This window comes from Thermobia domestica, chromosome 11, assembly GCF_964235325.1.
Source record: "Thermobia domestica chromosome 11, izTheDome1.hap1.1, whole genome shotgun sequence".
Classification (NCBI taxonomy): Eukaryota; Metazoa; Arthropoda; class Insecta; order Zygentoma; family Lepismatidae; genus Thermobia; species Thermobia domestica.
Genome location: NC_137464.1, coordinates 91455554 through 91471750, shown reverse-complemented (window position 1 = coordinate 91471750; position 16197 = coordinate 91455554). Strand labels below are relative to the sequence as shown.

At 37.2% G+C, this 16197-nt stretch overlaps 1 protein-coding gene across 1 annotated transcript in view; it reads left to right on the top strand.

Annotated features, from left to right (window-relative positions):
* The window catches only part of LOC145664279 (ionotropic receptor 40a-like), a 166311-nt gene that overhangs the window by 110780 nt on the left and 39334 nt on the right, over window positions 1-16197 (top strand). The window contains exon 12 of the mRNA XM_081730813.1: window positions 9987-10087. Within this exon, the coding sequence (XP_081586939.1) occupies window positions 9987-10087 (101 nt within the window). The remainder of the gene's footprint in view (window positions 1-9986; window positions 10088-16197) is intronic.

Below are 16197 nucleotides of genomic sequence, written 5' to 3'. Positions count from 1 at the left end.
GTGAGTTAGTAAATTAGTGTAATGAACGTGCAAGTACTATTACCTACCTACCTACAAAATATGGAAGGTAAACTGTGAACTAAGTGTTAACTGAGGTTCTTAAGTTATTATTTTCAGAAAAGAGAGCTATTCTACGCAGAAAATCGTTCAGTGATTGCAGATATTAGTCGGAGCAATGCGTCGGACTCTTGAAACACAGTCACAAACTGTTATAAATATTGCACGGAAATAAACTGATTGTCCAGAAATAACAATTTCTCATAAGAACAAGTTCATTAGAACTACATACAAACAGAATGTAGTTCTAATGAACCGCTCCGGAAGTAGCAACAGAACTACGAAAGAGTCGTTCCCAATAGTTATCAGATTGGACGGTGAGCCGAAGCCTGCAGATTTATAGTCTTGGGATGTGGTTGCAGCAAAGAAACGACTCCTTTCAGCATGACATTTGCAAAAAGATACTGTTGTGCTGTAATATAAATACTGGACCGATGAACAATAGAAGAGGGTATTCTGCACCAACGAATCTAAATTTCAACTTTTCGGTTCCTAACGCCAGAAGTTGATACATTGGACTTCCGAGAAGCATTTTCATACCGGTGTGTAATGCCTGTAGTAAAACACGGAAAAGGTAGTGTTATTGTGTGGTGATGTTTTACAGACAATCTAGTTGGTGATTTAGTTCAGATCAACAGAAAGTGGATAAAAACATGTATCATAATATTTAGGTAAGATTCCAAGTTTACTAGAAACGTGGATTTTGTGCCGTTATTTTCCAGGATATCGGATCGTAAAGGATAACGATCCCAAATATTCTTCCAAGTTCTGCAGTAATTATGTGCAAAGCAAAGAAGAGGCTTACATCATCACAAAAATGAAATAGCCGCCACAGTCTCAGGATATGTCACGAATTGTACTTTTGTGTGTGAACTTCACATGACAGTTCTGAACATATGCCAATGAATACTGAAGATCTGTGGAAGGCTCAAGCTGTTGGAAACGCATAGCTTCGCAAAAGTTGGATAGATTAATCAAACTAATAATTAGAATTTGTAAAGCTGTTATCAAGGCTAAGAATCGGCATTGCGATGGACACAAACTTCCTCATTCTCTCCATGGAAATAGTACAATGTATTTTCGTCTTTTTTATGTGTATTCAACTTGTTAACAAAACATTTTTTATATAACAAGTTGAATATACAAAGTTTGTGTGAATAGTGTATATTTTCTTTGGAAAATTCTGTAAAACCAATAGTGGACTCAGATATTTTAACATTGACTGTACATATTTTACTAGTTACTGACATTTAAGTCAGTTCAGCACATATAAATAATCAAAGTGGTAACAGATCTAATTCAGATAAATGGAAGATGACTTATTTGTAATACTCATACTTGACGGTAATACTAAGCGATTTCTTACATTTAGAGAAAAACAAGTTGAATTATGTTATGGTTTCAATACAATACAATGGTGTTGTCCAAAGAAGTTAAATAAAAGTGTGCGAAATAAGTAGAAGTAATAACTGCAAGAAACAAAAATCTAGAATGTAGACAAATTTTATTGCCTTAGAAGTATACGTATTAGATAAAGAGGGAGGAGCAGAAGGTGATACAGTGCAGAATAGGTAAAACAAAATATGTATAGCAGATTCTACAACCAATTCACAGATCGAAAGAAATGTCTACTAGAATATTCAATACAAATAGGAAATGTGTCCTTTTGCATTGAATAAAAATTTAGAAAAAAAATATAACTAATAAAAGTAGAAACATTTATTAATAACTGTTTACAAGACATATTAGTATTTAAGGTAGCTAAGCATACAAGATAAATAGCGAGACAAATTGAACCTTGTATGAAACAGAAGAAAACATGAAGAAGTGTGTGCAAAGAAATGGAGAAAATATAAATACATGATCACAAAAAAGACGAAGTTAAGATAAAACAGACATGTGTTACAGTGGGAATCAAGAGGATTGGTGAAGTAGGGAAATATATTTGCTTTGTCCTGGTATGTTCGTTATGTCAGTTTGTTATGGTATCTGTAATGACCTATTTCTTAAGGACGAAAATAGAAAGTGACAAACGATTTCCGGGTTCGGAAATAGTATCCATAATCTATTCAGCTGTTTTCATATAAAATAACTTGTCTGAAAATGACCTACTGAGGCACCTACTTTGACAGATCTCATAAATAAAAAGAATTGTTCAAGTCATTCGATTGAGGATTCTTGTATATATTTCAAGGTATCTTATGTGCTCCCAACTGAATGCTGACCCCACCACTTCACACGGCCCCACCGAAGAAAACATCGCCAACGATCGATATAAGTGACGAAGACTCAGTACTCAGCAACATTTCTGGATAAAAGGAGCCCGCGCACCACAGAAGACATCCATCTCCATCGATTGATCATCCATTACTCTCTAGGACGCCTGGTCTCTTTGAGCTCCTTACCCCTCTCTAAGATGCCTGGTCAATGAGAGACACCTATCGTACACTCTCTAGGATGCCTGGTCTCTTTGAGCTCCTTAACCCCTCTCTAAGATGCCTGGTCAATGAGAGACACCTATACGTACACTCTCTAGGATGCCTGGTCTCTTTGAGCTCCTTAACTCCTCTCTAAGATGCCTGGTCAATGAGAGACACCTATCGTACACTCTCTAGGAAGCCTGGTGTCTTTGAGCCCCTTAACTCCTCTCTAAGATGCCTGGTCAATGAGAGACACCTATCGTATACTCTCTAGAATGCCTGGTCTCTTTGAGCTCCTTAACTCCTCTCTAAGATGCCTGGTCAATAAGAGACACCTATCGTACACTCTCTATGATGCCTGGTCTCTTTGAGCTCCTTAACCCCTCTCTAAGATGCCTGGTCAATTAGAGACACCTATCGTACACTCTCTAGGATGCCTGGTCTCTGCAAGCACTTCACCCTAGGACTTTGGTCTCTGGGTTTTTCCCACTCTATACGACGCCTTGTCATTGAAAAGACCTAACTACACCTCGGCCGCGAAAGCCTTGGTTTCTATCGCCTTAAGACACTTGGTCATTGGGCTTCTAGAAATACACCAGCAAACCACCAAGATATATGGAGGAACTTATATTTTATCTATAATATTTATTACTGTATATAAAAATAAACTTTCGTAATAAAAGGTAATGGGGGAGTCCAACTTCCCTAGTACCGTCTTTTAGCTCTACCCTAAAAAAAAACAGATTTTTACTCTCTCTCTCCATATATATATATATATATATATATATATATATATATATATATATATATATATATATATTGTTTGTATATATAGCGTTTGAAAATATTAGGGTCTTAAAGCATCTACCACCATGTGCAGTCCTCCTTGTCAGTCTGAGAGCTCAGATAATGCACTTGCAGATGGCATAATTGGGGATGTCAGAACTGACAAGTTGCGCCCAGGATTTTGCAAACATTGAATTTGGTAGAGCGTAATGTACAGGATCTGAACAAAAAGAGACAGATTGTGATGTCAAAAGGGTTGAAAAGGGTGAGAAGTAGAGATGCAAGGGCTCGGAAAAAAACCGGCTTTTTTGGAAAAAAAACTCGGTTTTTTCTGCTTTGCTTTTTTGCTTCGGAAATTTTGGGCTTTTTTCAAAATACTGCTTTAAATTGATAAAACAGACTTTGTATCGCTTCTCTATAACACAAAAAATCATTTAATTAGTGGTTGATGCTGATAATAATATAAAACATCGAAAATAAACTATGAATTTCGAAAAAATATTTCAAACAATTTTTCTTCAACATATTTACATTATGAATTCCACAGGATTAACCAATGTATATAATAAGAATTTTTTAACCTCCTATATACAAAAGTAAGCAGAGTTGGCAAGAAACGTGGTTGTTTTTGAAAATGCCAAAAACCCGTTTTTTGGGGATGTTTAAACCAGGCTTTTTTGGTTTAAACCTGGCTTTTTTGACTTAGATTGTTTGCTTTATGTATTTATATTACATATTCACAGAAATAGCCTAAGTTTGTTTCGCCTTGATGTTATTATGCAACAGCGGGGTTATGCCGGAAGAACTCCCATAAGCTTAAAGAAGTGCGGTCAGTAAATTTCTTAAGTTGAGAATCTCCCTCCCTAGCCATTGGGAAAATCCCGTCATTACTTGAAATGTAAGACAATAACGGGAAAATCCTATTATTACTTTGCATGTAAAATTTAAAGGTCAACGTACCATAATCAGTACGCTAAAACTGAGGTATTAAATTACAAATTTAGTACCGGTACGTAGATATCATTGAAAGTCCAATCCAAGCTAATGTTGGAAGCTACGTAGGCAATCGATAAATTTTGCCAATTTCTATCAATATATTTAAGCAATATTGGCTTCTTTATAAAACAACACGCATTTAGGCATGTAGAAATATACAATTTGGTTTGTTTCGTATATTTAGGCCTAACATCCTTACGAAATACCGAGGTTATCAAGGAGAAGACTTTCGCTTAAACTGACATCCGAACCGCTACTTGGGTTACGCATGAAAGAAGGATTGTGGTTCGACCGAAAATTGAACATGGGACACCTTGATTAAAAGGTGAAAGGGAAATAAAACTATTGCAGGTGGTTTGATATCTGGAAACGTTACCATGAAGTTCACACGATTCGCATTTTTCATTCTTTTTATTTTTGTGGTTTAAACCAGTTATTAAAAAAAAAAAAAAGTTGGTGTAAATCAGCCAACCCTAAAAGTAAACACTTCTTTTTAAAGAATACACAAATAAGTAGCAAAATAGTATGTAGTATTTTTACTTCAAAATATTCCATACCCTCTTTTTGAAACAAAATAAAATTAAAATAAAACATAAGAGAAATACTTAGATTTATATGATACACTTAAAGGCTGCACATCTAGAGCTTTTGGTTCTATATATTCTTGAAATTCTACAGTTAAGTTTTATAGAACCACCATCACAGTTTACCCAATCCTCAAGTTTTCTGAATTTTAACAAGAGGGATTCAACATATCATTAAGGAACTCCCCCCCCAAAAAAAAGACTACGGAATATATTTAAGTTAAGCTAAATACAACTGCACAACAAACATGACTGAGTGATTAGCTTTTGCGCTTCAATCGGGAAGTCCGGGATTCAACCAGCATTCGACCATTCTGACAAAGCTTTTCTTCATTCCATCTGTGAATGTAGAAATAGTGCGTGTACTCTGAGTTGGGCGACTTCCTTTTTTATTGTTTTTAAATCGTTATTATTACTAATTACCAGCAGTGACGGTTTTGCGAAGGTTAGGGGGGCGGTCTTTCGGACTGAAGCCCGTTCCCCAAAGTTACGGAATGTCTGCAACAAACGAAATATTTATTATTTATGCCTTTACTCATAAACTTTAAGCTCCCGTCAAATAAAAATTACGAATGTTTAAAAAAACTAAACATTAGTAAGAAACCCTTCCCAAAATACTTTTCTAAATCCGCCACTGATTCTCAGTATAAAATGATTTTTAAAGTTGTATCAGGAAGATTATTGCTAAACATATAAACGAAACGAAATATTAGTTATGCCTGTACTCATAAACTTCAAGCACTTCCCAAATAAAATTAGGACTTTTTAGGAAACGAAACAATCAGAAAAAACCCTCCTAAAGTACTTTTCTAAATCCGCTACTGATTATTTGTATAAATTGGTGTTCAAGGTTGTGTCCGGAAAATTATTGCTAAATCACTTCACAGCTACAGTATAACAGAAATGTGGAAGTACGGTTTGACGGATATATTGAAAAACGTACGCTTTGACGGATAAATAGAAAAACGGGCAAGTTTAACTTTTGCGCTAGAAGCTAGAGTACTAAAAGCTCTTAGAAATGAAACACGGATGACAAACTAGAGAAGAAAAAAGATGTCGATAACTCAAAAGTTAAAATAAAGTTAAATAACCTCTAAAATTGCCCTCAAATACTACATTCTTCATGTTAGCTTTAATTCGTAAAACATGTGCTCCATCCATCTTGATGGTGAATTTCAGAGCGAAATATTACATTCAGGTCATGGAATTCTTATCTAACTATAGAATATACTATAAGAAAGCTATTTAGATAGAAAAATCATGAAGTTGAAAAAAGCCAAAATTTCCAAAATTCTCGTTTTTTTCCCAAAAAAGCCGGCTTTTATGTGAAAAAAACCATCGATTCAAAAAAGCCGGCTTTTTTGCATCTCTAGTGAGAAGGGAGTAACTTTTAGGACAGGTTAATCTACTTGCACTTACTTGTAGATCTTGGTGGTGCCTTCTCGGTGATCCTCAAGGTGGTTTGATCTTCGTCCATCTTTCTTTCTGGTCATCTGGTCGTTCAGGCAGTTGAGAGTTAAGGGTTAGCGAAACCCGGGCAGGAAAACTCACGTTGCGAATACAGTAAATCTGATCAAAGTCGAAATTACTCTTTAACGGATTATCCATCGCAACTAATAACTGCAACATTAACTAAGGCGAAGTGCTCTCTAAGTTAGAGCAAGGTAAACTTCTTGTAAATATGAAATCGTGGTTCGTGCTCCTATATGTTGATTCGTCTCTCTTGCGGTGCGGATTACCTCCTCCAAAAGTGTCTCAAAGGTTTTTTGTTCAATGTTCCTTCCGGGTTTATAAGTTATATTTCTTAGTTTAAGAATAGGGATGCATTCGAGTCGAGTCGAGTCGAGATTTAAGCCTGTCTCGACTCGTCTCGAGAAAATGTTGTCTCGACTCGTGTCTCGACTCGAAAATATGTTTCTGTCTCGACTCGTGTCTCGACTCGACAGTCTCTGTCTCGACTCGACTCGAATTCGAGTCGAGACGTCTCGAAATTCGAGTCGAGACAAAATGTACGAGTTAAAATATACGCACACATCAGCCAGACCATCATGACTACCTACCTAATTGTCAGTATGTTGACTTTTGGCATGGATAAAAACGGCGACACGTCTTGGCATACACGCAATGATCCTTGATAGGTCGCTGGAGAGAGCTGGCACCACATGTGCTCACTCAGGTTACCTAATTCCCGTAAATTCCGGGAAGGGGGGGCGATGTGTTCTGACGTCACGTTCAATCACATCCCACAAGGGACATCACTCAAATGTCCGGCTCCAATTTCAATGAAACTTTTTTTGCTGATAGAAGGCATGTATGCATCATTACTTGTGATGACAAATTTTTGCCATGGTGCATGTTTTCTACTTTTTTAAAATAACTTTTAAGAGTTGTGATGTGGTTATTAGAGATTACTACAGAAGTCCCTTACTACCCTTTGTAAACGGAGCGTTAATGAAGAAAAGTGGAGAAAAACCATGTGGATACATATAAGTTCTGGGGGGAAGTCGTATGGTAGATATGACCTTGATCGCAGCCATCTTGAAATCCGCCATTTTGAATTAAGATCAAGTTTTCAAAATGGGAATAGGGAAATATGATACATAATTTCGGGCTAGAATTTAATTAGAAAAGTAATGGTGAGGTTAGTTTTAAGATGAGTAAAGTTACAGGCATATTAATTGTTTTTACTTACTGTGTGCGTAAGTCCCTTCTTACTTTCGTCTCAAGACCTGTAAATCGATCGCAACGGCAGAGCCCGGTTTCGCACTAGTGTTTAGAAATCTGTAAACTCACTTGAGGCAATATTTGTGGATTATTGTCTCACACACACACACACACACAGAATCAGAGTCCTCACACACCAAGGGTGAGAGCTGTGCCACTGAGTCACAGCGGCCACGGGGCTAGGTCGAGTACACTTTACGTTCATAGTTTCTTAGTACATAAATGTTACCATTATGAAATAGATTTTCCTTAATGAGCTGCATAAAAACAAAAGCTTTCGAAATGCATTAAACAATTAGCTCGATTTCAGTGTGAACTTAAAGTTATATCAGAGTGTAAGTACGGATACGCACCAAAGCTCGAAAACTTAATACACTATTTCTCCTATATAGTCAGCATGTATCAAGCAATCGTTCAGCTTTCATTTGAGAGGATGGAAATCGAAGGCCCCTGAACAACTATGTTACTAATGTGCGGAATGTATTTATCTTACAGTGAACTGCTTTGATGCCAAGTGGCCTAACTCCAAAATTGAAATTTTCCAGGAGTGAAAGTTGAAGTTCAATAGTGTTTACAAAAATCCTTTTAAAAAATACCTATTCATAGAAGTGAATGGTACTTATCTGTACTAGTTCTTGGCATCCAAGCAGTCCATTTATTGTATTACTAGCTTAATATACCCATTCTTCGCATGGGGGCTGTATTTGGAAGTCAACACCTGTGGAAGTATCACCATTCATTTCAGTGACCGCGAAAACTATGGATTTGACACTAGTATCAATCAATATGGGCTATTTATACATGTCTCGGTATTCCTCACCCGCTGACACCCGGCCCGCATACAGTAGTAGCTGAATTTGCAAGTCATCGCTGATGGAAGTGTCACCATTGATCTCAGCGACCGTGAAAACTATGGATTTGACACTAATGTCGATCAATTTGGATACTTTTACTACGTCTCGCTAAACGCCCCCCTGAGACCCCCTGGTTCCAATTTTGACAAAAACGTTTCGCCTTAGACTGGAACCTGGACCAAGGTATCCGTGACCAAAATTTGGTAACTCTCGGTCAACTTGTCTGGTCCCCAGGTCGGTCCCAGTAAACGCCCCCCCCCCGAGACCCCCCTGGTTCGAAATTTTAAAAAAAACGCTTCGTCTTGATCTGGGGCCTGGACTAAGGTACCCGTGACCAAATTTTGGGAACTCTCGGTCCACTCGTCTGGTCCCCAGGTCGCACACAGACAGACAGACAAACACACAAACAAACTCTTTATTTTATTTATATTAGATAAGATATACTATGTAAAATAGTCTCGTATCATAATATGTGATGTACAACAAATGTTACATTATATATTATCCGTAGCTCGTGATATGCTGCAACATATTAAAGCCTCAGAATAGTTGGGAAAGCGAATAATCCAGAAGTTACGTAACCCTATTGCGTTCATAGGAACGAAAACACAATAATTATAACTATGCTAAATTACTATAGACTACCAACTGCTCATTCAGAGAATTTATGAAGTTCACTTCACTTTATCGCAATAGTTTTATACAAACTAGATTTGGACTACGGATAATAGTTTTATACAAACTAGATAATCAATTATTATTATTATTATTATTATTATTATTATTATTATTATTATTATTATTATTATTATTATTATTATTATTATTATTATTATTATATTTGCAGTACAACCAAATACAACGACATTAACTATTAGTTCTAATTAACTGAATTGAGCTGAAAATTAAATCTTGATCTTTAAAGATTAACTATTAATTTTATGCGTTCTGTACCTTTCTGAAGGAATAAAAGCTGGAATTGGTTTCAAGGCTGTTTCTGAGTGAATACTTTCTTCAAAATAATATTAAAAATTATAGAAAGATTTTCGAGACATTCGAGTCGAGTCGAGATTTTTAAGAGCCGTCTCGACTCGACTCGTGTCTCGACTCGAAAATTCGAGTCGAGAAATACGTTTGTCTCGACTCGTCTCGAATTTTACAAAGTGTGTCTCGACTCGAATCTCGACTCGAATTCGAGTCGAGTCGAGTAGAGATTCGAGACATGTCTCGACTCGAGCGCATCCCTATTTAAGAAACATTTAGGTGACATGCGCCAGGAATTATAACAGAACATCCTGTGAGTAAACGACAAAATCTAATTTACTGTTCACCCCGCCAGTCGCCCGTTTTGAATGATAGCAATAAATTAGTATTGCATATAGTAATCCGAAGCGATGTAGAAATTATACCATGGGAAACTTGCCACACTAAACATATAGTCGTAAAGTTAGTAAGTTAAACAATTCTCGAACCTATGTGAAATATATTCATGTGGTAACTGCTCTAAATTTCTGTTTCTTCTCCATTTACCTTGGATTTATTAACATTTCTCTGTTTCTTTTAAGAAAAACCAATTAATACTTTGGAGGAATTATATGAAGCAATGGTAAAATGGGATTATCAACTTCTGGTTGAGAAACATAGCTCTTCATTTGGAATCCTTCAAGTGAGTAAAAATTTGCACAAATCAGGAAAATGTCTTTATGTTTTAAATTTGCAAAACTAAATTATAGAAAAGCAATAAACACAAGAATAGAAAAAACTGATCCGAAATGCTGGAATTTCATGTATAAAACAAATAAATTAGGGCAAAGTTATATTTGAGATTTATGTCGCAATAAGTTATTGTTATTATCTTTTCTCCATGTAAACTGAAGGAGGTACCACAATCTGTAGTAAGAGGAATGGTATAGCATGTTAATCGCTCTCAAATAGCACATCATGTATTAAATACCACACATTTAGGGTTTTGCACTAAGTTCCAATTCAAAACATTAAACAAAAATAATCTTTTATTTGACTATCAATTTTTTTTACATTACTTCATATATGAAATAAATATCACTCTTGTATTATAACTTTCTATTGTCACTTTGTTCATTATCATTTTTCGTTTTTTCGCATTTGGGTTTCTTCCAGTGCCGTGTCGTGATGAGGCGACAGCCCCGGGTGCCGAAGTAAGGGGCCGCAAAATTCGGGAACAAAAAGAAAAAGTATATAAAAATGGAGGGGGAAAAAGTAATTTAAAAAAGTGCTCAAAATCATAGAAAAGCAGAGTTTATTTTTGAAAATTTTCTTATACTTCGCGCCGTGTCTGTCGTCGACCTCACTCATATGTACGGGGACGCCGTCGTATACTCTCGCCATGGGCATTGATGTTCCACTGCACGGTACTGTTTTTTCCCCAACTTTTCTTTTTCTTCTTTCTTCTGATCCCATTCCACAGTCATTCATGCTACTACTAATTTCATAATTTCAATAGGATTACAGAACAAGACTACAGACCAAGACTAAGACTACAGAACAAGAAGATAAGGCTTAATTTAAGACATTAAACTCTTTTCTATTCCTTACCAAAGAAAGGTGAAGAAAGTATCTCGTTATCTTGACTGTTGATATATCGTTTATTGTCAGCAAAATTTGGAAGATTGCTTTCGAAAAATCATTATCCATGGAAGTGAATAATTTGAAATATTTCTTTAATATGCGCTTGTCTCAACTGCATTTCTAATAACTAACACTCATGCTAATTGGTGTTCCTAAGTATAGCGTAGTATATGCTTGATCATAATAACCGAAATGCAACGTAGAAGGGATGCATCCACAAAAATATATTCAATTTTAAAATTCATCCTAAACCACTAAATAGCACTTTTCATACACTCCTAAATATCAAGATCCAAGTATGGAAATGGTAAAAAGTATTATTTTCCTGTACAATTATGAGGAAGAAAATTAACGGTGAACTTCACCAGTCATGAATTGCGTCATTATAAAATCCCATCAGCAATCGCTGGTAGTGAAGCCAACGAGGTCTTTTTGTCTCGACTCTCGTCTCAGAATCGAGATAAGAGTTGAGATGAGAAGTGCATTTCCAAGTTCGAGACGTGACGAGAAACGTGGCAAATCTAGTGTAGTCTAGTCTCGAAAATCGAGATAAAATAAAAAAGATATATCGTTAAAAAAAATTCGTGTCGTCTCGATTCTCGAAAAATTTTATGTTCATTACTTGATCAAAAATTGCTCTGTAGAAGAGATATAACAAGAAAATGATACTTTGTATTTCGAAGCTCATCAAATATCTAAAGAACAGAAGAAAACACATCTAATTATTTTGCTTGTTGCGTATGTAAATTGAACTTCTTTCTCTTCCCTAGTATGATTGAGTTTCTTCATCCTCCGTAGTATGATTGAGTTTCTTTCTCCTACGTAGTATGATTGAGTTTCATTCTGCTCCGTATTGTGATTAAGTTCCTTTCTTCTACGTAGTATAATTGAGTTTCTTTCTCTTCCCTAGAATAACTGAGCTTTTCTCCTCTCTAGTATGATTAAGTTCCTTTCTCTTCCGTAGTTCTAAATGTAAATGTAACCAAGAAACTTCTGTCGCTTTTTTACACACCACATTCAAACATCGACATGTCATCTAAGAAGTACCGAGAAGATCAAAAGTAGTCCCCATCAGCATCGATTACCTTCTGCCAACGTTCTGGAAGGCCATGGATTCCATCGCGGTAGAACTTGGGCTATTTTTGAAGCGAAGAAGGTATCAAATGCATTTGGCACCTCTACTAGGGATTTGAACTGATGTCGTCTAAGGTGATTGTTCAAGAAATGAAACAGGCGATAATCGGACGGAGCAATGTCCAGGGAGTATGGCGGATGCAATAGTCTTTCCCATCCAAGGTGTAGAATGGTATCCAGGGTCATCCTAGCCAATTGTGGCTTAGCGTTGTCCTGTAACAGGAGGACCCCTTTGCGATTCTGAAGTGCTGGTTCCAGAGTTTTGAGTTTTTCTTGAACACGGTTCAACTGCTGACAGTACACAGTTACATTAATGCTCTGACCAGCTGGTAGCAGTTCGCCGATGCACGATGCCGCGAGCTGTCCCCCAAACACACAGGAGGACCTTCTTCTGTTGCAGAGCTGGTTTCGGCTGTTTTGGAACCGGTTCATGGGATGCTAAGGTGACGGCGCCGTGGAGTTTCGTAAGGGACCTACTTCTCATTACATGTCAACACCCCGTCCAGAAATGGCCCCTTCCTCAGACAAGACAGCAAAGAAACACATGTGTCTGCTCGCGTTGCCTTCTGGTCCGGAGTCAAATCATGTGGAGCCCATCGACCCAACTTGTAGTGCTACCCAATTTGATGGAGGTGCTGAAGAATGGTTTTCCACTCACACTGAATTATAGTCCCAGTTTCTTACATATCTGGCCACTGTTCGCCTCAATTGCTGCCTGGAGATCTTTATTTTGTACATGTGTTGGTCTTCCTTCATGTAATGTGTCTTCGAGTGTTTCGCCGCCATCCTTAAACTTGTTAAACCACCGCTGCACTGTTCGCGTAGTGACGACACCCTCACCAAAGGCCTACATATCTTCCGGCCCACTGCAGCGGTGTTTGACCCCAGTTTGAACTCGTACTCTTTTATGATGCGCTGTGGGGGTCTCATGTTCACTCTGTCCTTACGCAAGTTCACGGTGTAACTGAACTGCCACAACCAGGTAGTATATTGGATATACCCACACCAACAACTGACCTTCGCCTTATCTCCATTTTCATTCAATTCACGGTATGAAAGCCAATGGAACACAGACCTCCACAAAAAGAGACAGGACTTTCTTGGTTTCCTTTATAGTAATTAGAAACTTTTTGGGCAAATATTTGATTACATTCAAATTTTAATCTTGATAGTTCGTAACTTGTGAACAAAGGCTTACACATCAGACACTAATAAGCTAAATCATTATGATCATTTGCTATTATTTGAACGGAGTCGTTGAGTTGACATAAAAATCATAGAGCATAGAAAAAACACTCTCCAGACAGTGACGTGGATCTCATTCGATCAGTCAGTGTGGTGCTTTGTGCATAGAAAAGGGGAAGGTAGGCGATATGTCACAGTTCGATAGGAGCTAGATGGTGATAGCCAGGAAACTGAGAACGAGCATCTCGAAAACAGCGCTATTCGTCGACTGTTCACGAGCTGGCATGGTTAGTGTCTTCCAAAAGTGGGAATAGGGCGGTGAAACCCCAACAAAGCACAAGGCGTGGGTGGCCTCACCTTTAGACCGTCTAAGCATATAGTTCACTGTACACTGTTAAATATGCGCCTTCGCATCCGAGATTCCACATATTTATTCATGTTAACTGCACGGAGTCTTCGATAACGACTGCGATGGCCACATGTCCTTTATCATGTGACCGCATAGCAATAGCAATGCGTTGCATGGTCCGATCAATCACAATACTGCCTCGATGGCCGGAGCAGAATCCGTCGTCTTCCAGGGAAGCAGCTGCTCGAGATGTGTACAGTAGAACGATAACAGTTTGATGGTGGCTCCATTGCGATTTGGGAAATCTTCACATGGTCATTTATGGGCTCAGTAATGCAGGTGCTCCATGATGACTCCTATATATCGGCAGGTTGTTAGTGATTAGGTATACCGATTCACGTCGACCATGTTTCCAGCTGGGAATGGCATATTTTAACAGAACAACGCTCATTCTTGCAAGGCCAACTTTGTACTGCAGTAATTCCAGAAGCTAAGTGGTGAATATCAATTGCTGCAATGGCCCTGAAACTCACCAATACTTCATCCAATTCGATATCTTCAGGATGTCAATGATCGTCAGTTCCGAGCTCATCGCCTCTTGCGAAATTTACAGGAATTAAGGGACGCGTGCACAATGATTCCAGCCACTTAGCAAGACCGCATAGCTTCCATACCAAACCGCATCCCTGCTGTCCTACGAGATAAAGGTCAGCATAACAGTTATTAGGTAGGTGGATATAATTTTTGGCTGATGAGTGTATTTTATAGCGTATAAGCTCCTTAAGGCTTACCAGCATACCAAGTTTATGTAATATGGCGTCTACCAAGTTGACCACTGGCAAAGGTAATCTATATTAGCAATTTTTCTCTCTTGGATAGTGGTTTCTGAGTATTTGATGTCAATAATACAATTCATGAATCTTTTTCATTTCCGTCTCTTCCCTCGCCATAACATATCCTAAAATATTATGTATATTACAATTTAATTTAACATATTCCTGCACCCCGTAGCTATATTATATGTGTAGTAAGCTCGTCTAGATCTACCATCATGCTAAATTTGGTCAACATCGGTTAAGTTTAGTTAGTTTTCTTCTTTTACCTTAGAAATATTAAAAGGACAAAAAATAAGTAAATAACTAAATTTATTCTCTTTCTGCATAAATTACATTTTTTCAGTAAAAATAATTTCAATTAATATAATATGTTGAAAGTTCTTTTTTTAAAATCTAAATTTGTATGAAGAATAAACACACAAATATATATTTTTGTTCACAAACGTATAAGTTTAAAAGAATATTTAAAATCACATATGATAGAAGAATAGATCAAAATATGAGGGAAAATTTGAAGTTGTATACAGTATATATAAAGATTTATGTTGTTAAAACTTATTATCAGGTTCTTCACCATCTGTATCATCATCATCGTCATCAAATTGGTCGTCATCGTCATCATCTTGCGCTGGATGTTCTTCATTATCACTATTGTCATCATTATCATCAATATCATCGTCGTCGTCATCGTTGTTGTCGTCGTCGTCAACATTGTTGTTAATTGCATAGATGTTCGATCTATTGAGAAGCTGGCTTCCTTGCATTTTAGCTAGTTTAGCTGGTGGATTCAGGCATTTTGGTACCGTTAACGCAAATCGTGAATTGTTTTCTTTCTCATTTGACAATTGACGCTTGACTCCTTTTCCCTGAGATGTACTTGAAGCATCATCAAGTAATCTTTGTGCAAATTCTATCGGACTGAAACTACCACGTTCTGTAGATGTAGCAGACAAAAATGAAACTTTTGAATCTGCATTTTCAGGCTGTTTGTTGTTAGAATTGGGAAGTAAAGACGATGCTTCTCCAGAATCTGCTAATACAACACTCAGCTTGTTCCCGTCGATGAGAAGACCATTAAATCCTAGAGCAATCAATGCGTGTGGCTTGTGCAAAAATGTTACATCGCCCTTTCCTAATGATTTCCCCTTATCATTGTGGTGAATAGTGACTGATAACACTGGACCCAGTAATTCACATATTGACTTAAGTTGATCTGATGTTATACTCGGATTGAAATTTGACATCACAACTTTCGTTGGGCCATCATATCCTCTTCTCATCTGGCTTACAAAAGTTAATATTTGATCAAGAGATACTCCCGAATTGCTATTGTCGTTATTATAACCAGGACAAGTTTCATTATCATCATCCTCTCTTTCACTTTCCTTTTCATTTTCATCGTGGACATCAAAATCATCATCATCATTGTCATCATCATCATCATTATAAATACCGAATGTAAATGGTTTGAGCTTTAGAAAATTTTGTGAAGGTTGGTTTGTGCCACGTATACCCTCGCGTGTTCTTGCGACTCCATTATTCAGTAAGACATTATTATTGGCACCACGTCCTATACCCACATTTCCTGAAAAAATAGGAGAAGTAGCAAATACGTTCTGGTGGTCATTGTTCGATTTCTGGAGAGCAATTTTGAATTGATTCTCG